Source organism: Acomys russatus, chromosome 24 (genome assembly GCF_903995435.1).
Source record: "Acomys russatus chromosome 24, mAcoRus1.1, whole genome shotgun sequence".
NCBI lineage: Eukaryota > Metazoa > Chordata > Mammalia > Rodentia > Muridae > Acomys > Acomys russatus.
This window is the reverse complement of record NC_067160.1, coordinates 27190038-27215011: the sequence shown is the minus strand read 5'-3', so window position 1 is coordinate 27215011 and position 24974 is coordinate 27190038. Positions and strand designations below refer to the sequence as shown.

Below are 24974 nucleotides of genomic sequence, written 5' to 3'. Positions count from 1 at the left end.
AGGTTAATCTCTGACAGCAAAAGGGAGCTGAAGCCACAGGAGACGACAGCACGGGTGACGTGAGGGGCTCCCATCTTGGGGAGTGAGCTCAAATATTTATTAAACTCTAAAGGGCTGTTTTAAGACCTGGCTAGCCCCTCTGTCTCTAGAGACAGAGACCTATCAATTTATTAAAGCAGCTTTAGCACAATAACTAGGCAGGTAGGATGTATACTAATTTTCTAAATTAGTCTGGCCACTTCCCAGCTGTATTCCCCAAGTTACTTGCCATTACGTTGTCCTGTCTGGGCTGGATCTGTGCCATCAGGCCACACACCCCTTTTCCCCAGCCTTGCGTGTGAGCTTCTCTCGTGGTCCCTACATCAGACCCCTCAGCCCAGGAACCAAAGCTTCACTCGCCTCTATTCTGCCCAGCTACAGGCTCCAGCCCTTTTTTATTAGCCAATCAGTGATAATAGGGGAGCAATGTTCACACATGCATCATTCAATGTATGTGGAAATTGGATATGTATTGCAACCAGATCTTGAGAATCAATGTTTAGCATTTAAATACATAGCAGCACCAAACCAACCCCCAACAGTTTATTCAAAGTGCCATTGTCTAACTCTCATTATCTGATCTCCTTCACTACTAGAGGTTGGTGGCCAGGTCATTCAGCCAACTTGAAATGGGAGCAGGAGGCACAGAAATGAGACAGGAAGAAGAAAACCAAGAGCCAGATGATTTGGTTCACAACTGACATATACCCCAGCTTTATAGGTAGCTAAGTGTTATTGTTAAAACTACATCTAACATCTTAGCATATTCGGTGTTGATAATTCAGTGTGATATTTTGCCTCCTAATGACTTTGCACATGATATACTTGCTTCTACAGCAAGCATCCTCATAAATAACATAGAAAGAAGGTAATAGAAACATCATTATGTCAGGAAGTATTGAGAAGGGAGAAAAATGCCTGCAGCTTACACACGTCACTCCAATAGAACTTACTGAGAACCTATCATAGTCCCAACACTGGAAAATGTATTGAGGGGTGAGGCTTATAAAGTACCAAAATGAAGAAAATGGGGTATCACTTGCAGTTGTGTTGCTGACGTGGATTTTTCAATGTGCTATAATCATAACTCCTGGGAAGCCAGAGTCAGGTAGAGAGAACGCAGAATGCATTAAATCTCATTATAGGCACAATAGAGTCTTTTGAGCCAAGTCTTGAAGGTGATCAAGACAGACTCAGGCAAAGGGAAAGGAGAGAAACACACTAGGAAAGCTAACAGCATGGGAGAAAGTTCAGGGCCTGGAGAGAAGGGAGTACACAATGCTGTAGCTGGAGGAAACAAAGAGTGAATTCCTGTGACTTGGTGTTTCTCACTTGGAGGGTAGAGTGGAGAGTGTTTAGAAAGGAAGCTAAGAAGGCAGTTACATCCAACTTACCGAGGACCTGGAAACCCACCAAGAAGTTTGCCTATTATTGTAAGCCAAGGCATGCTACCAAGTTAGCAAATGTTAAAATTAAAAAAGTCTTTTGTTTAAAAAAAAATATTTTACTTTCCTCCCCCACCCTCTTCCTCTCCTCCTCCTCCCCTTCTTCCACGTTGTTGTTGTTGTTGTTGTTGTTGTTCTTGTTCTTGTTGTTCTTGTTGTTATTGAGAACAAGTTTTGCTATGGATCTCAGAGTAATCTAGTATTCAAAATCCTTCTGCCACCAGCTCTGGGTGCTGGATGTGCAGGTCTCTGTTAGTGCTCCAGGCTCTGAATGGAATTTTAGACAGAGAATTCTGCCTCTGGTTTAAGGGGAAGACTTGATAAGGGTAGAAGACAAGACGAAGCATTAGAGTACACAATTTAGGAACTGAGGCAGGGGCCCAAGGACAGAAAGGAAAAGGTATGGGAGTTAAAGGGTTAAAACAGACAACTTCCCAATGTTATCCAAGGAATATAAGAGGGAGGGAGGATAAGAAACAAAGTTTCAAGAAAAAAGTACAACTTACCACAGGAAAGTCAAGATTTCCATTTCTGATGTTGGTTTGGGGGCATCTGGAGACTTCTAAAATTAATATAATGAGCGTGGCACTATGCAAAGTCAGGCAAGAGTTATTCGGGCCTTGGAAAAGTATCTGAGAGAACGGTGAGCAAAATTGTGAGCCCCCTCAGTGGCCAATGGAATAACATGAGAACAATGAGCCAGGGAAGAAACCCAGAGGGTAGCCAGGTTTTAGAATTATCTGGACACGGAGACATACGGTGTGGCAGGAGAAAGGTGAGTGGTCAACAGAGCACACGGAGAGGAACAGCAAGCCGAGGATGGACACCTCTGATGGATTAGGTCACGTGGTCACTTGTAACCTTGAGCGGAAAACTAGAGAGGTCCGAGGTCCGAGGCGAATGGTGTAGGAAGTTGATTTCCTGTGAAAAGGGATGATCGTACTTCCCAGTGATGTAATTTTCTTGATAACCAGGAGGTGTCTGACACCAAGTCTGGGTATCTGGGTACACAGCCTTAGGAAAGTGTGGAGCTGGCCAGTCTCAATAGTCACAACAGGAATGGGCAGGGGGAAGGCAAGTCTCCAGGGTGGCGTCAGAGTCTAGAGGGTGTGGTCTTTTCCACAGCAGCACAGGGTCACTCGGCACGGAAGCAAAGAGAGGCACTAAGGAGACATCTCTGGGAAGCCTCCTGGGTTGAACTCTGAAGACAGACAGGATGGGATTGCCTGAGAGCCAATAGGATGATCTGAGCTGGGCAGAGCGCAAGGACGTCAGGTTGGGAGGGGTGCCTGAACACAAGCTTCTCCCAGCTAATCCTGAGAGTGAGGGGCCTAGCCACCTCTGCTTTGCCACAGCAACCATTCCTGGCAGAGTACCAAAAAGACAGAGAACGGGCACTCAGTATTCCAAAATTCCTTTAATACTTCTCGTAAGACACAAATCGTCTAACTCACTCCTCCAAAGACCTTTTACATTCTAAGTCTGAGAACCAAATTATTGTTAAATGTTTAATTAATGTTTATTATAGCTAGTGTATTAGCTTCTGAAAGGTCAAATTTATGCTACAATAAAATCACATTTCCCCACATTCTGTGGGTCTAACACATAGCACATCTGGGACCAACAGCATAATAAATATCTCCTATTATTCTGTGAGTGTTCTTGCATGCAAACCTGTGTGGGGCCGAGATAGATAGTGCTGAATTCCAAGCAGAGTGAGTTAGTGTGAACCTTAGGCGGTCACTTCATCTCTCAGGAATCAGCTTCCAGACTTGGAAAATGATGGTGAAGGAATAAACCTCGTGGTTTCTTCCACATCAAAAAGTGTAAACATAACTGAGCATTTTAAATTACTACACAATTTACGGACTTATCTCTTTCCTTTTATAATATATTTTCTTTGTTTGTTTGTTTTGTTTTTTTGTTTTTCAAGACAGGGTTTCTCTGTGTAGCCTTGGCCATCCTGGACTCACTTTGTAGACCAGGCTGGCCTCGAACTCACAGCGATCCGCCTGCCTCTGCCTCCCGAGTGCTGGGATTAAAGGTGTGCGCCACCACGCCCGGCTATAATATATTTCCATCCCAGCTATTTACTGAGTCTTGGTCTCTCATTAGGAATGCAAATTCTGGTGCTCACACTATCTGCAGGAAGATGAAACCTATTTCACCACAGTTTTGTGTTCCTATTTCTCTACTTTTTATTCCCGCTTACCCTTTAGAGGGCTCGTTCGTTCATTCACATTTGTCTGGTCTCTGCTATTATAACAAAAGCTCCCAGCAGGCCCATCTCCCAAAAGGTCTTCTACATCTGGAAACTCCCAGCACACAAACCTTGGAGGACACACTCAAACCAAATCCAAAACATGACCACGTCTGTCCCCAGGAGCCTATGCCTGTGCTGTCTCCTGATTCCAGGCAGCCAGGCAGCACAGTGTCACCTGCACATGTCAGAGACTGAGGTGACCATCAGACAGACCCTATGGAGAGCTGCCGTAGACTGGGGTCGGGAGACTGCTGACATGCTGGCGAGGGTGATATGTGGGAGATAATCAAAGCAGCATCTTATGATTTATGGGGCCCGTTTTATGATTTATAAAGTCCCCATTTCTTCTGTCACCAGATCTAAGTTCAGCAGGATGGGGACTATAAGTCATAAAGCACACTCTCCCGGGCCACTGAGCAGTCCCAGGAGATCAAGGTCTTTTCCTCCGTGATCATGAAGTGACATCTCTTTCAGTTTTCCGGAATCTCCAGGATCCAAAGGAAGAGGGAAGGCAAGACACAGAAAGAACAGCAGCAGCTTCAGAAATCCCTGACATGTTATAGCTAAGCCCGGCCGGCAGCTAAATCTTGCTGCCCCAGCAATTCCATCACCTTGATTGCTAGCTGCACTGTCCCTACAAAAATGTCCCTACCGGGCCATGCGCATTTTCATTTGGCTAGTCTATCAAGTTGCCACTTATTGTCACTCGACCTTAGTTTTGCGGTTCCATTCGACTTTGGTGGGGGTCCTACCCGGGGGAGGGTAGATAACCTTGACAATGACCTCTCACAATCAGCCAACACTAACTAGGGCATATAAAAAATTGATGAGTAGGATTTCGTTAGCATCTTCCAGCTTCCATTTAGGTGGAGAACTTTGAAAAAATTGTCACTCCTACTTTGACATCAAAAAATTTTAAAGCTGACTCTCCTATATTAGAAAATTTCACAAACCCCATCAGTAGAGACCACGGGGCAGTAATCCAGTTAGGACTATAGAGGGCTATAAGAGCCATATGACATGGAAGGTGGCTCACCTGGAGCAGAGCACCTGGGGACGACAGCAGCTAGAGCTCTGTAATGAATTAATACATTTTAATGATTTGCACATTTTGATGATTTAGCAGCCTACAGAAGCGACAGACACAGGGGAGTTGGTGCCCACTCTCGGGCTCACTGTGCTGATCTCAGAGTGCTCGACAGAAAGATTGGGGTCAGAGTGTCCAAGGAGAGGGAGCCTCTAATGGCAGTGAGGATGTACAAGAGAGGAACTGAGGATGGGGGGAGGGGACTATGACAGACACAGGGAAGGGCAGCAAACCCACATGTATGAGAGCAGACCCCTGGAGCTGGAAAAGAGCAGGAAAATGTCCTCTTCTGGCTGTGGCAGGAAAGTATCTCCCTCCCAAGAACCATTAAAGGCACCAGGCAGTTTGTCATGAGGAAAATATCCTCAAGACAACCAAGGAAGCCTGAGCCCCAGGGCCCAGGGACTACGTGAATGAGGAACATGCACGCCTCTTCCCTGCAGGCACTTGTGTCCATCGTCTATGACAACCTAGTACAGATGAAGGAGGAGAATGAGAGATAAAAGGTTCTCTCAGAGGCAGAGAGTCACAGGAAAGCCTAAAGCTTCCCACCACATGACAAAGTAACCACGGTCACGAAAGGATGAACACAACTGATCAGACTCATCTACAACAGGGATAACAAGGAATGCGCTGCTGAGACAACACACCATTAAAACGTTTGCCCATCCAATAAGACAACTAAAGGACATAACGGAGCTACGAATTGGAAGGAAGAGGTCAAAGTATCATTATTTGCAGATGATAGGATAGTATACATAGGTGACCTCAAAAATTCTACCAGGGAACTCCTATAGCTGATTAAACGCCTTCAGCAAAGTAGCTGGATGTAATATTAACTCAAAAAAAATCAGTAGCCTTCCTTTATACAAATGACAAACCGGCTGAAAAGGAAATCAGAGGAACAATTCCCTTTACAATTGCCACAAATAATATAAAGTATCTTGGGCTAGCAGGGCATGGTGGCACACACCTTTAATCCAGCACTCGGGAGGCAGAGGCAGGTGGATCGCTGTGAGTTCAAGGCCAGCCTGGTCTACAAAGTGAGTCCAGGATAGCCAAGGCTACCCAGATAGACCCTATCTTTAAAAACCCAAAACAAAACTAAATAAATAAGTAAATAAAGTATTTTGGGCTAACTCTAACATAACAAGAGAAAGATCTATATGATTAAAAACTTCAAATCTTTGAAGATGGAAATTGAAGAAGATATCAGAAGATGGAAATATCTCTCATGCTCATGGATTGGTAGGATTATCAGTAAAACTGGTCATCTTACCAAAAGCAATCTATATGGATTCAATGCAATCCCCATCAAAATACCAACACAATTCTTTACAGACCTTGAAAGAACAATACTCAACTTCATATGGAAAAAAAAAAAAACAAGGATAGCTAGAACAATCCTACACAGTAAAAGAACTTCTGGAGGTATCACCATCTCTGATTTCAAACTAGAGAGCTGTAGTAATAAAAACTGTATGGTATTGCATAAGAACAGACATGTTAATCAATGGAAATGAATCAAAGATCCAGATATAAATTTACACACGTATGGACACCTGATTTGTGATAAAGAATCCAGAAATATACAATTGATAAAAGAAAGCATCTTCAATAAACTATGCTGGTCTAACTGGATGTCTGCATGTAGAAGATTGCAACTAGATCCATGCCTATCATCCTGCACAAAACTCAACTCCAAGTGGACCGAGGACTTCAACACCAAACTGTATCCATTAAACCTGATAAAAGAGAAAGTGGGGAATAGCCTTGACTGCATTGGCACAGGAAACAACTTCCTGAACCAATGACACAGATACTAAAATCAACAATTAATAAATGGAACCTTATGAAACTGAAAAGCTTCTCTAAGGCAAAGGACACTGTTAATAGAACAGAATGGCAAGCCACAGAATGGGAAAAGATCTTCACCAACTCCATATATCTGATAAAGGGCAGATATCCAAAATATGTAAAGAACTCAAGAAACTAGGCATCAACAAGCTAAATAATCCAATTAAAAAATGGGATACTGATGTAAACAGAGAATTCTCAATAGAGGAATCTCAAATGGCCAAGAAACACTTAAATGTTCAACATCCTTTGCCACCAGAGAAATGTAAATCAAAAACAACTTTGAGATTCCATCTCACACCTGTCAAAATGCTTAAGATCAAAAACACAAGTGACAGCACATGCTGGTGAGGATATGAAGGCAGGGTAACACTCCTCCACTGATGGTAGGAGTGCAAACTTGTACAGCCACTTTGGAGATCAGTATGGCACTTTCTTAGAAAATTGGGAATCAATCTACCTCAAGCTCCAGCTATTTAACTCTTGGGCATACACCCAAAGGACACCCCATCCTATTGCAAGGACATGTGCTCAACTATGTTCATAGCAGTTTTATTCATAATAACCAGAAACTGAAAACAACTGAAGAATGGATAAAGAAACTGTGGTACATTTACATAATGGAATACTATTCAGCTACTAAAAAACAAGAAAATCTTGAAATTTGCTGGCCAATGGATGGACCTAGAAAAAAAATCACCCTGAATGAGGTAACCCAGACCCAGAAAGACACACATGGTATGTACTCACTTATAAGTGGCTATTAGCTGTAAAGTAAAAGACAATCATGCTACAGACAATGGACCCAGAGAGGCTACGAAAGAAGGAGGGCTTAAGTGGGGCAATCAGGGATCTCACAGTGAAGAGGAAATAGAACAGATTTCACTGGGGACAGGTTGGGTTGGGAACAGGAAGGATGGGATTGGGCGGAGGAAAGGAGAAAATACAGAGAGAAACGACTGGAGTTGGGGGACATTTTGGGAGGACAAGGTGGAAGCCTAGTGCAATGGAATCTATGAAAGTAATCCTAGCAAAGACTCCTAGTAAGGGGGACATGGGGGACTGAACTGGCCATCTTCTGTAACCAGGCAAGGCCCCAAGTGGAGGGATTGGGACACCAACCCAGCCACAAAATTTCCAACCCATAGATCGTCCTGCCTGCAGAATGTGCTCGGACCAGAGCCTAGCCAAATCATCAAAGCTACAACTGATGGGAGTGGTTGCTGAGTACCACAGCCAAACATTAGGGGGAGCTGGGGGAATTCTGTGGAGGAGGGGGAGGAAGGATTGGAGAAACCAGAGGGGCCAGGGATCCACCAGGTGAACACAGAATCAACTGACTGGGACTCATGGAAACTTGCAGCACTTGTAGGGGACTGAACTTAGGTCCTCTGTTATGACTGACTCTTTTGCCCATTTATGGGACCATGTCCCTGCTACTGAGTTGCCTTGTCTAGCCTTGATGTGATGGTATGTGCTTGTTCTTATTGTAGCTTGTTATGCACTGTTTGTTTGATGTCCCTGGGAGGCCTGTTCTTCTCTGAGGGGAGGAGAGGAGTAGATCTGGTGGGTAGGAGGGAAGGGGATTTGTAGTCAGGATGTAATAGATGAGAAAAGAATTTTTTAAAAAGTTTTCTCATTAAGGACATTGCTAAAAGAGTAGCGAGCAACAGTAGATTGGGAGAAAGCAAAAAGAAAGAGAGCTTGTATAGAATGTGTAAACAACATACAATGAGAGACAGAAAAAGCAAGGAACCCATAAGAGAAATGGGCAAGACTTGAGTAGAAGGTTCACTGGCTGGATGATGAGTATATGAAAAGATGCTCACCCTTTACTTTAAATGCAAGTGAACCCCACAGAGCAGCACCACTCCTTAGTCACCAGACTCAAGCAGAGATCGGCCAAGGCAATGTTAGTGAAAATGGGATGTGAAGGATGTTGGCTGAAAATCTGCATAGTCACTTTGGGAAACCATTTTAGCATGATTTACTCAAGCTCCATCCACAAACCTTATGATCTACCACCCATTCTGCTCCTAAGGACCCAACAGAAATCAGCATGTCAATGCAGGAAGGCATGTCCACTTATGTTCAGAATAGCAAAAAAAAAAAAAAAAATCAGGAAACTGTATAAATAAATTGTATTTCTATTCAATGAAATACAGTACAATACTATAAACAACGAATTGTTTCAACAGGAAACGAGGTTCAAGCAGATATGATGAGCAATAGGCATATAAAGGCTACATATCCAGTGATCTGATATGCATGCTGCTTGCAGCAGACAGAAGACATCACAGGGATGAACTCAGAAGGGTGGCTAGGGTGAGGGGAGGCGGGAGCAAGCCCTGAGCCTCAGAAATTGGTTTCCTATGCAGTATATCTTAGCTCAGTGTTTACATGGGGCGTAATAAGCAATTTTCATTCTATAGCTCACTTAAGTGCCTGGCTGCACACACTGCACACAGCACAGTTCAAGGGCTAATGGCTATGCTGGAAAAGTGAACAGAGGCAGGCTCTACAAGTACAAGGACTTTCCCGGACCCTGACCCTGGCCCTGACCCTGGCCCTGACCCTGTCCCTGACCCTGAACCTGACCCTGACCTTGACCCTGACCCTGACCCTGACCCTGACCCTGACCCTGACCCTGACCCTGACCCTGTGTTCCCTCTCAGTCTCCAAGAATGAGAAATACATGCCAGCTCTGTAGGCTAGGGTACATCAGCCTAGATCCAACTTTTACTTTTTTAGGTTCCAAACTTAGGCTGTGTAAAAAAAAAAATCTTTCTGCTTCTAAAAAAAAAATGCTGGTCAAGCATGTTTTCTCTACTGTTTCCAAACACGCCTTTGCTTTTAGATATATTAATCACTATACCATAATATCTGCCAGGGTTTTTTTTTTTTCTATGAAGAAAATAAACTTTCTTGTTGTGCCTATATTACTTAGCAGGAACCCAAGAAGGTTACACTGTATTACACTTAAACACGATTCGCTTAATGGCCCGTGCCTGCGGAGGGAAGTGCAGTTACCTGAGCACAGCAGCAACACATACCTTCAGTCCTCACTTGACACCTCTGCGTTTGCCTGCGTGTGGCAGACACCCACACTCCAGCCTTTCAACTGCAAGCTCTCCACACATGCTGAAGCCCCCTCTCTGGTTCAGAGGAGGAGCAAAGCCCCATCTGCACCCCCACACCTTGCTGAGGGCCACAAAGGCTGGCAAGCTTGCTCCCACGTACTCCACAAGTCTTCTTCCTCTTCTTGGCCTTTTCAGCCCTTCCATGTGAACGGAGTCTGGCTCAGCATCAGACAGTTCCATCTAGCCATGCCTGTTGTGTGGCACTTATGTCAGGTCTTAGATGTCACCACCAAAATTTCAATACTAACATCCTGTTCCGGTAACAGGTTGAGCTAAATGAAATTGCTGACTTCAGACTTTTTTTTTTTTTTTTTTAAACTGGATGAATTGCAAAATCTTATGGCTCAGACCAACAGTTTTCATGAAGATGGGCTGTTCAGAGAAACTGAACTTCAGATAGAATTTGAACAGAAGTTGGTTGTTTGTTATTTTGGTTTTGGGTTTTGGTTTTCAAGACAGGGTTTCTCCATGTAACCCTGGCTGCCCTGGAACTCACTCTGCAGACCAGGCTGGCCTTGAACTCAGAAATCCACCTGCCTCTGTCTCGCCGAGGGCTGGGATAAAAGGTGTGCACTGTCGTGGCCTGGCATAGGTAGACCCTTAACGCACACCCTCATATCAAAGCCCCCGCTGCAGCAGCATCTTACCTTGGCTTTCAGGTCAGCACACAGTTCCTGTTGCCGCTTCCTGTCCTTGGCCACCACGTTCTCCATTTCATGGGCTGCACAGGCCTCAAGGAGGGTCAGCGTGGCTTTCTGTACAAAGTCCTTTCTGTTCCTGTCCCAACTGTCTAGCAGGACTCTTCTCTGCTCTCTAGCAAAGTGATACTGGTCACAGTATTTCTCGTGCGCTACCTGTAAAAGTAACAAGTGCCAGTCCAGTGGCTCATCATTCTGAAACGACCTGTAGCTTATGAAGTGGATAAAATCCATTACAATCGCTGGGCGTGGTGGCACACACCTGTAATCCCAGCACTTGGGAGGCAGAAGCAGGAGGATCTTTGTGAGTTCAAGGCCAGCCTGGTGTACAAAGAGAGTTCCAGTATAGCCAAGGCTACACAGAGAAACCCTGTCTCAAAAAGAAATAAAAATCTATTACAAGTAATGAATTTGAACAACTGGGAACAAACATCCTCACCATGGCCAGAAATGAGACACAAGCTCCAATTTTCAGAGACTTGCCTAACTGGCAACTTCTGATGTCACTTGATTTTCTAAATCCTCTGTTTCCTTGGGTAGCATGGAAACAGGCCAGGTGGTCCCTGCAGTGGCTAATTCTAAATGGCAATGCTGCAACAAAAATCCATCTGTCCCCATATGTAATTTTAAATATCCCACTTTTAAGTCCTTTTCTGTATTTTAAATGATTACATTGTTTCAGCTAAGCAACATACTTTGCTAAAAGAATTTTTTTGTTCATTTATTTTTATTTTGTGTGCATTGGTGTTTTGCCTGCGTGCATGTTTGTGTGAGGGTGTCAGATCCCCTGGAACTGGAGTTACAGACAGTTGTGAGTGGCCATATTGGCGCTGGGAATTGAACCTGGGTCCTCTGGAAGAGCAACCAGTGAGCTTAACAACTGAGCCATCTCTCCAGCCACACTAAAACACTTTTTAAATGTCACAATAATCTTGGAAAGTCATAGTTGTTTTGAATCACTAAAACGCCCAGCTGTTAGGATGCTTAACAGTAATTCTGGTGATGATATCCTTCTGGCCTCCCTCACCACCCCATCCCCACCCCCGCCCTGTCTGCCCCTGAGGGGCATGAGTTCTCACACTAGCAGTAAGCACTGTTCTTCCAGTGGTGAGCATGGAGGCGGCAGTGCAGACCCACAGGGAGCCCAGGGTGTCTAAAACCCCTGTGGATGACTGGAATGACAGGGACGGCCAGAAGTGAGTCTTTACTGCTCTAGTGCGGCCCACACCTGTGAGCCTGACATATTATTTGACCCCTAAGTGGCTAGGCATTAGAAAGGAAGCAGGACGAGAAATGCCCGACAGAAAGCAGGACTTTAGGTGGGATTAATTAGGATCGTGCTAACCCAGGCCAAGGTCTCACCTTAACCAGAGAGAAAACACATTCTGCAAACTTCTTAGCTTTGTTCTATAAGGCTAAATATACACTAACATCTGTCAAACATCAAGGAAAGGAAGCACAGACCGTGCAGTAATGTATAGCAACCAAATTAATGTGGAAAGTAAATGTAAAAATCTTTATCACATCAATAGTAATAAAATATAAAAATCTACAAAGTTACACTTGAGGGCTAGTTACACAGGCAAACAGAACTAGTTGGGAATAAAAAGAAACCTCTAATTTGATTAATTAAGAATTCTTAAAGATCTATAATGAGTTACTTAAAGACCAGAATTAAATATTCACTACATGGGGGCGGAGAGCAGAATGGGGCAGAATAAGAGGGACAGGAGAGGACGGCCACACCAGCTGTGTGGCTTTTACTTCCATTTCTTCACCAGACATTAATGATAGCAGTGGTTTCAAGCACTGTCACTGTACTAATGGACTTTCACTGGACTGACAGAGTCATTTCACTCCTTAATTGGAAGTCATTGCAGAGGTCCGGCACGTGATATCTCATAGCATAGCTCATTTGAACCACTCTGGCCAGGCGTGGTGGCACCCACCTTTAATCCCAGCACTCGGGAGGCAGAGGCAGGTGGATCCCTATGAGTTCGAGGCCAGCCTGGTCTACAAGAGAAGTCCAGGACAGTCAAGGCTACACAGAGAAACCATGTCTCGAAAACAAACAAACAAAGTCAAATCTGTGCATGTTTGTTACAGGTGCATTATAAGGTGAGTTACAGTTGAACTAATTGGTACCATGGTAACTTCTAGACTCTTGCTATTGTGGTCTTGCCCTCCACAGAATGAAATTATTATTTCCCAGATTCCTCTCAGGTAACTGTCAGTTGTCTTTGGTCCCTGAAGTGGAGTTTGTGTTTGGGACCACGTGGGAATCGGGCAGAGCTGTGGTGGTAGAGGCTAATGACGCAGCCCAGAGTAAACGCTGGTTTCCCCAGGCCTAGGACTGAAGTGGCACTAGCCCTATGGGTAGAAGGCAGGCATTCCAGTTTCAGGCAAGAGCCAGATATAGCAGAACCTCCATAGCAGGCAGGTAAGTGATGGTGTGACCTTCAGGGACACAACCGCTGCTCTGCATCTGGGAAAGCATGGTGAACGTCTCCAGGCAGGTGGACGCAGACCCACCCTGGACTTCCTCTAGACTTTACAGACTTCAAAAATGACCCTCACAGGTTTGCAGTCTGTAACAGTATCTTCTGCAGCGAGGGACTTTTCAGTTACTTTTAACAGACATGTATTTGTCTTATGAATTATGGACCACTAAACACTGCAATTCACAGGCATGTAGGATATGCATATTCATCATTGGGATGCACTCACCAAATGATGCCTAGATTTGTGAGGAAAATATCTTTGCAACATGTCCAAGTACAGAGTCCTCCTGCCAAGGAGATTTCCAGGATACTGATCCAAGACAGCCTGGTAAATCCACTGCTCTTCTTCACTTAGCTGGAAGTTTCTGGAAGCAATAAAAATGTCACACACATAGGTGAACGATCATGGAAAATTTAAGGGACTTCAAACTGTCCAAGCTGGTATCCAGTGACGATCATCCTGGAAGATGTGGCTCTTTTGGAGACAAGGACTCACTATGTTATTCAGGCTGGTCTCAAGACACCACCCCTGCCCCCACCCCTAGCTTCATCCTGGGAGCAGAGGCCATGGGAATGCACCAACATTCAGCTGAGGCATTTTCCCCCTTAATGTTAGCCACTGAGTGCTTGTTCCCGAGAAGTTCTAAGCCTGTGTCCAGAGGGTTCTTTCAGTCCTTGGTTTGATCTTGCCAGAGTTCCAGGAATAATTTAAGGATGCTGGTGAGACATGATATTCTATCTTGCCTATAGCAACATTTTAAAAGCCATCACTAGTGAGTGGAATAGATAAACATTGGAAAATAGTTATAAGGGATAAAGATTAAAAATAAAATTTCCTTGTTCAACAAAGTTCCCAGTACTACACTGAAGAAAAACACAAATGAAAACAGATGCACGTTTTATATAAAGAAAAATAAAGACAGATTGAGAGAGGCTTTTATTTGAGGTTTGAGCTCCAAGGCAAGTCAAATAATCTTTTGCTTTATTCTCTTTACCTCGTGCTCTGTGGATAATGCTACATATTGGTAGTACAACAATAAACAGTGCTGCTACATGTGTGATGAGTAAATAAATAACTTGGGTTTTTAGTGTGTGTGTGTGTGTGTGTGTGTGTGTGTGTGTGTGTGTGTACATGCACACACAGGAGGTTGTAGGACATCTTACAGAAGTTGGCTCTCTACTTCTACCATGTAAGTTTCAGGGGTTGGAATCCTAGTCATGAGGCTTGGAGGAAGCACCTTACAAAGGCATCACTTGTAAACACGATCCTGCAAGTTTCCCTAGTCGCCTGTTTGCCTTGCTCCAGCACACCTAGTCCCTTCCCACCACTCGCAGCCACGGTATGACTCACATTCTGTACACAGTATTAGCAAAGTCCTGTGCAAAGTGAAAAAGCTGCATTGTCAGTTTGAACTCCCAACTTAATTAATGCCTCTTTATATTCTGATTTTATTTGCATGTTATTATTATTCCTGCGAAGCCAATTAGAATAATCAAATACAGATGCAATCAGAGGAAGTATTAATAGCAACGGATATTTCTTTGATCCAAGGTGGATTGCCGTTGCTTATTCCGACTACATCAATGATCTTACACGCTAAGTTCTGCAATTAAACTTTTTTCCAGGTATCTTTTTGTCTCTGAAAAACATTTGACACCTTTTTTTTTTTTTTTTTTTTTTTGGTTTTTCAAGACAAGGTTTCTCTGTGTAGCTTTGGGTAGCTTTTGGAGTAGCTGGCTTCAAACTCACACACCTGCCTCTGCCTCCCAAGTGCTGGGATTAAACGCATGCACCACCATGCCTGGCAGCATTTGACATCTTAACAAAATAACCCACCCTTTAAGTCAGGAGAACTAATGGGAATTCCACCAGCCTTACACAAGACTGCCTAGTTCTTGCCTACTTCTTTCAATGTACTGATAAGGAGTACGAGACAAAAGAAATTAAAAAGAGAAAAACCTCCATACCTACTATATAAAGGGAAGAGAGAGAGGGTAGAAGATGGTCTGCCAAAAGGAAAGTGTTCAAAATGTCATAATAATCTAATACACTGGAAATATTAAAATGAATTCATTCATGAATACACCGAGTGTTTTGGTTCCAACTGGATGAGAAGCCAAAGGCTTCTGCAAATAAAACATTTCAAGTGGTAAAATTAACCTAGGAGAAAAGCTTGCCTATGTGCACTTGGCATTTAAAAATGCCCTCGGGTTGTCAAGGACAATGTCTCAGGTCCTTGCTCAAGGACCGTTTTCATTCACAGTCATGTGGATGCATTTTAACAGCAGTTAATGGAGAAAGTCTTGAATATCATCTCACAAGCAGTAGAGGGACAGAACTAAAGACCATGTCCTTGTTAATGGTTTAAACTATTTTTAAAATCAAAGGGCCTTGAACACAGTTGAATTTCCATCTTTTTCGTATTCGTGGCTATGTGGGGTATTGTTTGGAGGGGAAAGGGACAGAGCGTGGGCCCACTGAGTTTTTGTCCTTTTAAACTATTATTTGCTTGGAACTGTCGCTGTTTCTTAGAGGGGGATCCCCACCGCCAAGACGCCAGGAGTCTTGGCTGGTAACTTTCCAAGACCCTTCTCTTCAGTGGAAAACGTTCCTGGGCCACAGCAGAAGCACGTCCCTCTGAGGCTCCCCTCCCACATGGTTTCCAAGGCCAACTACAAATAGTAGATGAATGATAGTCACAGGGCAACAAGATTAGCCCAGTCAGATCCCTCCAAGGGGTCGACTCTGGCACCAGTCTTGCTCAGTGCACATCAGAACCAGCCTACACCAGGATGCCCTCCTGCTTAGGTGTTTTCCCCTCCTCTGTTCTGCGGCCCTCACAAGTCTTCCTGGAGCACTGACCAGCTAATAGTTCTGTGGTTCTAGGAACCCTTCTTGGTTTTGTTTCTATAGAACTCGTCCTAACATAATCTACAAGCAATCTTGCCCACAGTCTTCAAACAGCTTAAATGGTTTGATAAATGGAGAAGTACTTTTAAACTAATTGCTTTGATGGCTTCGCCTACTGAATAGTGCTACAAGATTGTAGCTGTCCACAATGTGCAAATAGCAAACATTTACTGAAATGCTTTCCAAATACAAGCACACATTATCAGCACACACTGTTATAAATAAATAGAGCAGCAGACAAATTTATGGCATTTGGTTCATTTTTATAAATTGCATCGATGTATTAATTAGTTGCTATTTTAATGACATTAAAACCCACTTAAATGTATGAGATAACCATCAAACATTTAAACCACACATTTCAAACTAAGGAAGACCTGGACTGCGATGGCAGCCATTTTGACCTCCCAGCTGACTTGAGAAGCTTCACATCTCAACTGTCTTTCTCTATTTACTAAAAAAATCACACAAGTTGTGAATCATTTTTCTAGTTCTTAAGAAGTAAAAATGAAAAGCACGCTGAAAGGAAGTGGCATCATCATAATATCAAATCATATATCATAATCATATCATTTCTACAATATTTATAGCAGGCTCCGGAGAAGCAGGTTTAAGTCTTATGACACATGCAAGAGTAACAGCACAAACATACATATGCATACAGTACTACACGCGTGCACGCGCGCACACACACACACACACACACATACACACACACGCACACACACACACACACACATACACACACACGCACACACACACACATACACACACACGCACACACACACACACACACACACACACACACGCACACACACAGAGCTGGCACAGTAAAATCCAAAAGGAGTAAGTATTCAAGCAGAGTAGTTTCCTCAGAGTAACAAAGCAGCCATTTCTTAGAAACAATAGCTTTTTAGCTCAACATACACATGTTTCTAAACTAAAACATGGACATTTATCTCTCCTAATCAAACCTTCATTTTTTTCTTATTACAGATCATATATGTAAAATAACTAAGACCGAGTTAGCTTTTACCTGCCACAGTTCTTCTTCAAGTTAACCACTTCCCTGGTGATTGTGTAACACTAGGTTACATGACTAATTAAAAATTAATAAAATTTCTTATGTACATTCTGAAATTGAAAATTGTTTAATGCTTAAATTTTTCCAAAGAAAGCAGTAAAATTATTCTAAACTTTTACAATTAAAAATGTCTCAGACAGATGTTCAAGAGATAGCTCAGCAGTTAAGAGCACTGCAGAGGACCCAGGATTGATTCCCAGCACATATATGGCAGCTCACAACCATTTGTCACTCTAATTCCCCGGGATCAATGCCCTCTTCCAGCCACTGTGAGCACCAGGGGTGCGTATGGTACACAGATGTAAGTACAGGCAAATTTCTCATGCATGTAAGAGTGAATTAAGTAATTAAAAACTATCTCAGACAGAAAAATATTTGTTCACTATTTACCATTTCTAAATTTTATAATTAAAAGTGTCTTTGCAACTTTTGTCCTCATAAGAACACACCCAGCCTTCTCAGTTTACATGTTTATTGAGTGCTTCTAACATGCCAGGATTTCAGTATGCAGAAAGTAAGACATATGACATTCACACTCCTCCACTGCCAAATACAGAACTGAAGTCCACACACGTCATTCTGTTGTGATTTTCGAAAAGGGAAGACAAAACAGGTCATTCATGAAATGAAAATAACTAAACATGGTAAATGCAGTTCCATCCTTGTTGAGTTCTACTAAATTTCATGTGTTTGAGTCATTCCAAAAGCCTGTGTTGACTCACTATTCACTAAGCTATGACTTCACATCTTAGTGAAGACCTCAGACACTTTCAATACCGAATGAAGCAACATGCATGGCCCCACCAAGAAGTCAACATCCCCACAGCCCACAGAAACTGGTAGGCACTCCAAACCTAGCCAATCAGTGTAGGCAATAACCCATCCCAACGGAGAGAGAGGCATTTCCCAGCTGGTAATAAAATCCCACAAACCAGGCAGGCTTGGACACCTGCGACTATTGCCAATATTGACAAGAGCTGAAGGAGTTACATAGACAACATCCTAAAGTATCCAACTAAAACCAAAGCCAATGCAGTCTGTCCAGTCAACACCCTGGGAACACCACCAGGAGACTTACCACCACAAAAGTTACCCTGTACAACTGGTAGAAGCAACTGGTCAGATGTTCAAATGCTAACGTAAGGGCACAAAAATAAAAAGCAACAAAGGTGATGCACCTAACATCTCAAAGGAACACAGTGACTCACTAGCAACAGACATGGAAGAGCTGCCTGAAAAACAATTCAAAATATAGACAGTTCAAGAAACTACAAAAGTAGTTTATAATATGAACATGGCATTCAGCAGAGTTAACCTAAGAAAGAACCAGTCAGGAAGAAAAATTCCACAATGAAATCTACACTTCGTATGCTAATTACAAAAATAAATAAAAAAGAGCCATTGTATGGGGTAATATATTTGTTAATAAGCTGTATTAAAATATAATCCACAATGCGTACATACTTCAAAACAATATGAAACACACAATATTGCATACAACAACTTAATAATGATCAATTTTTATTCAAATAAATATAACAAAGACTCTATTAGAAATCTTGGAGCTAAAGGATCAATAAATCCAATGAAGATACAGTGAGATCCTCAGAAGCTAGGACAACCAGTCTAGCTCAATTGGTAAGCTCTAAACCATTGAAAGTCTGCCTCAAAGGAAGTGGACAACATCCCAGAGGATGACACTGAGCTCATCTAGCCTTTACCCAGATGTGCATATACAAGTGCATGCACCTACACACATACACACACGTAGTTTTTAAGTACAAGAGCATTCTAAAAACAAAAAGAAAAACATGAAGTCGTAAGAGAACTTCATTAATCTGAGAGGAGGTTTCTCCATAGAAACTTTACAAGCCAAGAGAGAAGTACACGAGACAGGCAAAGCCCTAACCAAACAGCCCCGTTGAACTCAACATGTTACACACAACAAAGCTAACTTCAGAGACACAGGAGAAATGTAAAGTGTCTCAAAACAAACACTGAGGGGAGTCACCAATGTCAGGCTGGCCTTACAAGAAGCACTCAAGGTTGTCCTACACAGACATGAAGGAACATGCAGAGTAGAAGACCCAACAACAGAGGAGATGACAGGAGACGAAGAGAACCAAGCTCTACCAACTGAAAATAGGCCCACATATGAACAGGACAGAAAGGAAAGGAATTTGCTAAACAACCTGAGAAAAATTATCAAAAACATAGGTCAATGCATTTATCAAAAATAACCTCAGATGCAAATGAAATATCATCCCCTATTAAAAGACATAGATTGTGGATGGGGAGATGACCTGAGTTCAGATCCTTAATATCCGTGTCAAAAGCCAAGCATGAGAGTGCACTGGGTAAATAGAGACGGCGTATTATTGAAACTTCCTGGCCAGCCAAACTAAGCCAAATCAGGAAGCACCAGGCTCAGTGAGAGACACTGTCTCAAAATAATAATAATAATAATAATAATAATAATAATAATAATAATAATAATAATAATAATAATATAATAAGGAAGACACTGGAAGTCAACCTTTGGCCTCCACACTATATGCACATACATACATTAGCAGGCACATGCACATACACATGAACAGGTATACTCATGTGACAAATACATATGCAAATAATTTTTTAAAAACCACTATAGATTGGCTACATTAAAAAAATAATAAGTTCCAGATACATGCTATATGGAACTCAGTTTGCCAGTAAAAGTACACAGAGATTGGTTGTGACAGAACAGAAAAAGATCTATCATGTAAATAAAAGCCCAAAGTAACAGGGACCACTACTGAAACCTGACTTTGAATTAAATATTGCAGGCCGGGGCTGGGGGGAGGGGAGAAATGCTGTCACAATTTAGTGATCAAGGGACAAATTCAACAATTATAACTATATTGACATCCAATGCTGGAACATCCAGTTGTAATGAAACAAACACAATTCAATTCAAAATTAGAAAGATTTTAAATAAATAACCTAATGATCCAACTGAAGAAACAAAAAAATGCCAAATCAAACCAAATCCAAAATTAGTACAAAGAAAGACATTACAAAGGCATCTTCAACAAATGGTGCTGGTCTAACTGGAGGTCTATGTGTAAAAAAATGCAACTGGACCCATATTTGTCACCTTGCACAAAACTCAAATCCAAGTGGATCAAAGACCTCAACATAAAACCAGAAACAATAAGCCAGTTAGAAGAAAAAGTGGGGAAGAGCCTGGAACATATTGGCACAGGAGACAACTTCCTGAACAGAACACCAACAGCCCAGGCCTTAATGTCAACAATTAATAAATGGGACCTCATGAGGCTGAGAAGCTTCTGTAAGGCAAGAGACATTGTCAAGAGAACAAAGCGACAGCCTACAGACTGGGAAAAGATCTTCACCAACCCTACATCTGACAAAGGTCTAATATTCAAAATATATAAAGAACTCAAGAAATTAAACACCACCAAACCAAATAACCCAATTGAGAAATGGGGCTTGGAACTAAACAGAGAATTCTCAACAGAGGAATATCAAATGGCTGAGAAACACTTAAAGAAATGTTCAACCTCCTTGGTCATCAGGGAAATGCAAATCAAAACAACTCTGAGATTCCATCTTACACCCATCAGAATGGCTAAGATCAAAAATTCAAGCAACACCACATGCTGGTGAGGATGTGGAGAGAAAGGAACACTCCTTCATTGCTGGTGGGAATGCAAACTAGTACAGCCACTTTGGAAATCTATCTGGTGCTATCTCAGAAAAATGGGAATAGGGCTTCCTCAAGACCCAGCTATTCCACTCCTTGGAATATACCCAGAAGATGCTCCAGCACACAACAAGAAAATTTGCTCAACCATGTTAATAGCAGCCTTATTCATAATAGCCAGAACATGGAAACAGCCTAAGTGTCCCTCAGTAGAAGAATGGATAAAGAAACTGTGGTACATATACACTATGGAATACTACTCAGCTATTAAAAACAAGGAATTCCCGAAATTTGTGGACAAATGGATTGAGCTAGAAATGATCATAATGAGTGAGTTAACCCAGAAGCAGAAAGAATCAAATGGTATATACTCACTTATATCTGCATACTAGCCCAAGGGGCATGTCCCATGAAAGCCTTCACTTACCAGGAAATTGGGACAGAGGGGAGGACATCCTATTGGGACTCTAGATGAGAGAAGCATGGGAGAATAGCAAAGTAGAAGGATCAGAGGGTCCTAGAAACCTACAAAAAGGGCATTATGATAGGCAGATTTGGGCCCAGGGGTCCCGTTCAAACTAAGGCACCAGCCAAGGACAATACAGGCGGTAAACTTTAAACCCCTATCCAGATCTAGCCAAATGGACAGAACATTCTCCACAGTTGAGTGGAGAGTGGGGTATGACTTTCACACGAACTCTGGTGCCTCATATTTGACCATGTCCCCTGGAGGAGGAGACCTGGTAGCACTCAGAGGAAGGATAGCAGGTTACCAAGAAGAGACTTGATACGCTATGAGCATATACAGGGGGAGGAAATCCCCCTCAGGAACAGTCATAGGGGAGGGGAATAAGGGGAAAATGGGAGGGAGGGAAGAATGGGAGGGTACAAGGGATGGGATAACCATTGAGATGTAACAAGAATAAATTAATAAAAAAATTTTAAAAAAAGAAAAAATAAAATAGTAAATTATTCTATGAAAAACAAACAAACAAACAAACAACAAAACAAAACAAAAACAAAGGCCAGAACAGAAGGAGAAAAAAAAAATGGACCCGAGAAAAACAAAAACTATAAAAGACTACTAAAATTAAAGATAAGCTAAATTGACAAATTTATTTATAGGAAAAAGAGAAGATTCCAATAAAGAAAATCAAACATGAAAAAAGTGACAGCTGATACCAAAGAAATAAAAAAAATTACTAAAAGACTATGTACAAATAAATTGGAAAATCTAGGCCCTCATAATAGATAAATGGCTGGACATGCATATGTGTAAAAACTACCCCCAGTTTGCTTCTATGTGGCTGCGATAAACACCATGATCAAAAGCAACGTGGGGAGGACAGGGTTTGTTTAGCTCCCAGGTCAAGGCCACAGTCAGTCAAGAAGGAGAGCAAAGACCTGACAACAATACAGAGACAGAAGCAGGAAGCATGGAGGAAAGCTGTCCATGGGCTCACACCCTCTGGCTTGCTCCCCTAGCTTTCTCATAGCACAGGCCCACCTGCCTAAGGAGGCCCCCTCTCCTCGCAGTGGGCTAGGCCCTCCTACATCAATTACCAATTAAGAAGATGACTCATAGACAAAGCCAGAGACCAAGCTGATTGCAAGGTAATTCTTCCCTCTTCTGAAGAGACTGAGGTGATCAGATGCACAACTGAGGCTCACTCCACCATCTACCAAACCCGAACACTGCAATTCTGTCATTTGCAGCACTGTAGGTGAAATGGGAGGATATTGAGCAAAATCGGTAATAGAGGGACCAACACCATATAATACCATTTATCTACGACAGCTAAAAGTTTATCTCAAAGAAGCAGAGAGTGGAACAGCGGTTACTGGAGCCACGAAGGGTATGGGGGAAAAGAAGCATTGAAAGAAAGTGGTCAACACTTGTAGGTACGAATCGGGACAGGAATGAGTTCTTAATTTTCTAAAACAGCATGGGAGGGTGATGGTTGACAAGAATTAATAAATATATCAAATTACTAAGAGAAAGGATGTTATTGCTTCACACTCGGGATAATAATAAATGTGTAAAGTGACAAAACAGCCAATTACCATGAGTCAGTTGTTATGTAGTTTGTGTGTGTGTGTGTGTGTGTGTGTGTGTATTAATGTTTCATACTGCATATTGATTAAGTGTGAAAGGGGTTTTGTTCACTCTTTAGTCTGTTTGGTTTGGTTTGGGTTTTGGACAGGTATAGACAGCAAAGGTGCTAACAGTAAAGCCCGCTGAAGGGCTAGACAGCTGACTCAGAGGTTGAGAGCTAACTATTGCAGAGTGCCCAAGTTTGTTTCTGTGTGCCACATCAGGTCAATAACAATCAAATCCAGGGGATTGCGTGCCCTCTTTTGGCCTCTGCAAGCACACACACACACACACACAAACACACATTCTCTCTCTCTCTCTCTCTTGTGTATGCATGTAAATAAAAATGTTTAAATGTTTTAAAAATGAGATTCATGATTTTTCTTGACAGGATGCATTCTGCCATTGACAAAATAATCTAAAATATGCATTATTTTTGCAACAAACCCAAAGCAGGTTTAGTAACTGCCAAATGTGTTTTCTGGTATGATAGAGCATTAAGTTATAAACTAGTAATTTTGATGAAACCGTTCTTTTAAATAATTTGAGCCAGGAGCAGTGGTATACTCCTGTAATCTCAGCGCTCTGGGAGGCAGAGGGAGGTGGATCTTTGTGAGTTCAAGGCCAGCCTGGTCTATAAAATGAGTCCAGGACAGCCAAGGCTACACAGAGAAACCCTGTCTCAAAAAAAATAAAACACAACAAACAAACAAACCAAAAAACAAAAAAACAAAATTGCTACTAAAACTACATGACAAAAGGAAAATTGTCTATGATTACCCATCACTCAACAGAAACAAATGTCAGCAATGAATGAGACTTTTTCCTTTGAAAGCACCAAGAGAAGTGAGTAGTACTGCGTCCAATGTTGGCTGCCTAGGTCTGCTAACCAATGGGACTAGTTAAACCCTTGAAAAGGAAAGAATTAGAATTATGCTGCTATCCCGGTACTTCTCCCTTTATTAATCACTCTTGGAATACAACCAACACAGGTCCACCTGCAGAACTTGAGACTGGTAATGCTCAGGCACTGAGCCCTCCCTACAGTACTGAGAGTACATTTTCACGGCAAAATGCCCACTGGTGATTAAACTTTAATGCTCTAACCTGTGGCTTCTCATCAGCGAGCCCATGTCATCTCCATTACAATACTGCATTCTTCTCTCTTGTCTCCCTCAGGCAACAGGCACATGCACAATAGAGTATATGGTTTGCTTTGATGCAAGGGGAAATGTGTGTGTTTCTCTTTTTATTTATGGACATTGATAGAGGTTCACTATGTTGGTAAACATGGGAACACAAAGAAAGACCACAAACAGGACCCTAGTGAGGCAATATTTAAGGCCTCATCACTAAGCCTAGAAGATGAACCAAATGCTGAAACTAGTTTTAATTTCTGCTGGGCATGGTGGTACAAGATTGAAATGCCAGCAATGTGGAGGCGGGGCATCAGGAGCTCAAGCTCACATGAGCTCAGTAGTTGAAGGCCACCCTGATACAGGACAGTCTGTCTTAAAAAACTAAAAGGGGAAGACAACATAACTCGGATTGATTTTCTGGAAGGAAGTATAACAATATCCTTAACACCCGATGACTTGAACTCTCCATTTCTAAAACTCAACTGAAGAGAATAATCACAGAAATATTCAAAAATATAATGGCAAGCCAGTCCATTTCAAAGTTTCTCAAAGAACATCAGAATGTAGAATGTCAACTACTGAGGAGATTCAAGATGGCAGTGCTGATTGCACACCACTTCTTATCAGCAGGACAACAAGGCCTGCACAGCAACCTAAAGACCAAACTGAGAGCTTACAAAACACCAGTGTTGCTGATTCTCACGTAAGAGGGATCCACATGGTGTGGAGCATGGGTGAGTCTGACCCTTGTCCACCCAGCTAAGCCACAGAAAATTTCCAGGGACAACCCACTCTAGCAGCCATCTTGAGAAAGATTGTGAGACACTCAGTGCAGCTTTGGGCTCTCTCCGCCTGTTTGCTGCTTACTAGATCTGGGACACAAAGCAGAGAGGCAGAGCTAAGTCCTGGCACTGGCCACAATCAACATTAGCTGCCATCCTGGGAATAATTCTACCTCAAGACCCAGCCATATCACCCCTGAGCATACACCCAAAAGATGCTCCAC

The 24974-nt window shown here is 42.4% G+C and overlaps 1 protein-coding gene across 1 annotated transcript in view; it reads right to left on the bottom strand.

Annotated features, from left to right (window-relative positions):
• The window catches only part of Ccdc148 (coiled-coil domain containing 148), a 169314-nt gene that overhangs the window by 117699 nt on the left and 26641 nt on the right, over positions 1–24974 (bottom strand). Inside the window, exons 7-8 of the mRNA XM_051166767.1 lie at positions 13257–13395; positions 10479–10685 (exon numbers count right to left, since the gene is read on the bottom strand). Of these exons, the coding sequence (XP_051022724.1) occupies positions 10479–10685; positions 13257–13395 (346 nt within the window). The remainder of the gene's footprint in view (positions 1–10478; positions 10686–13256; positions 13396–24974) is intronic.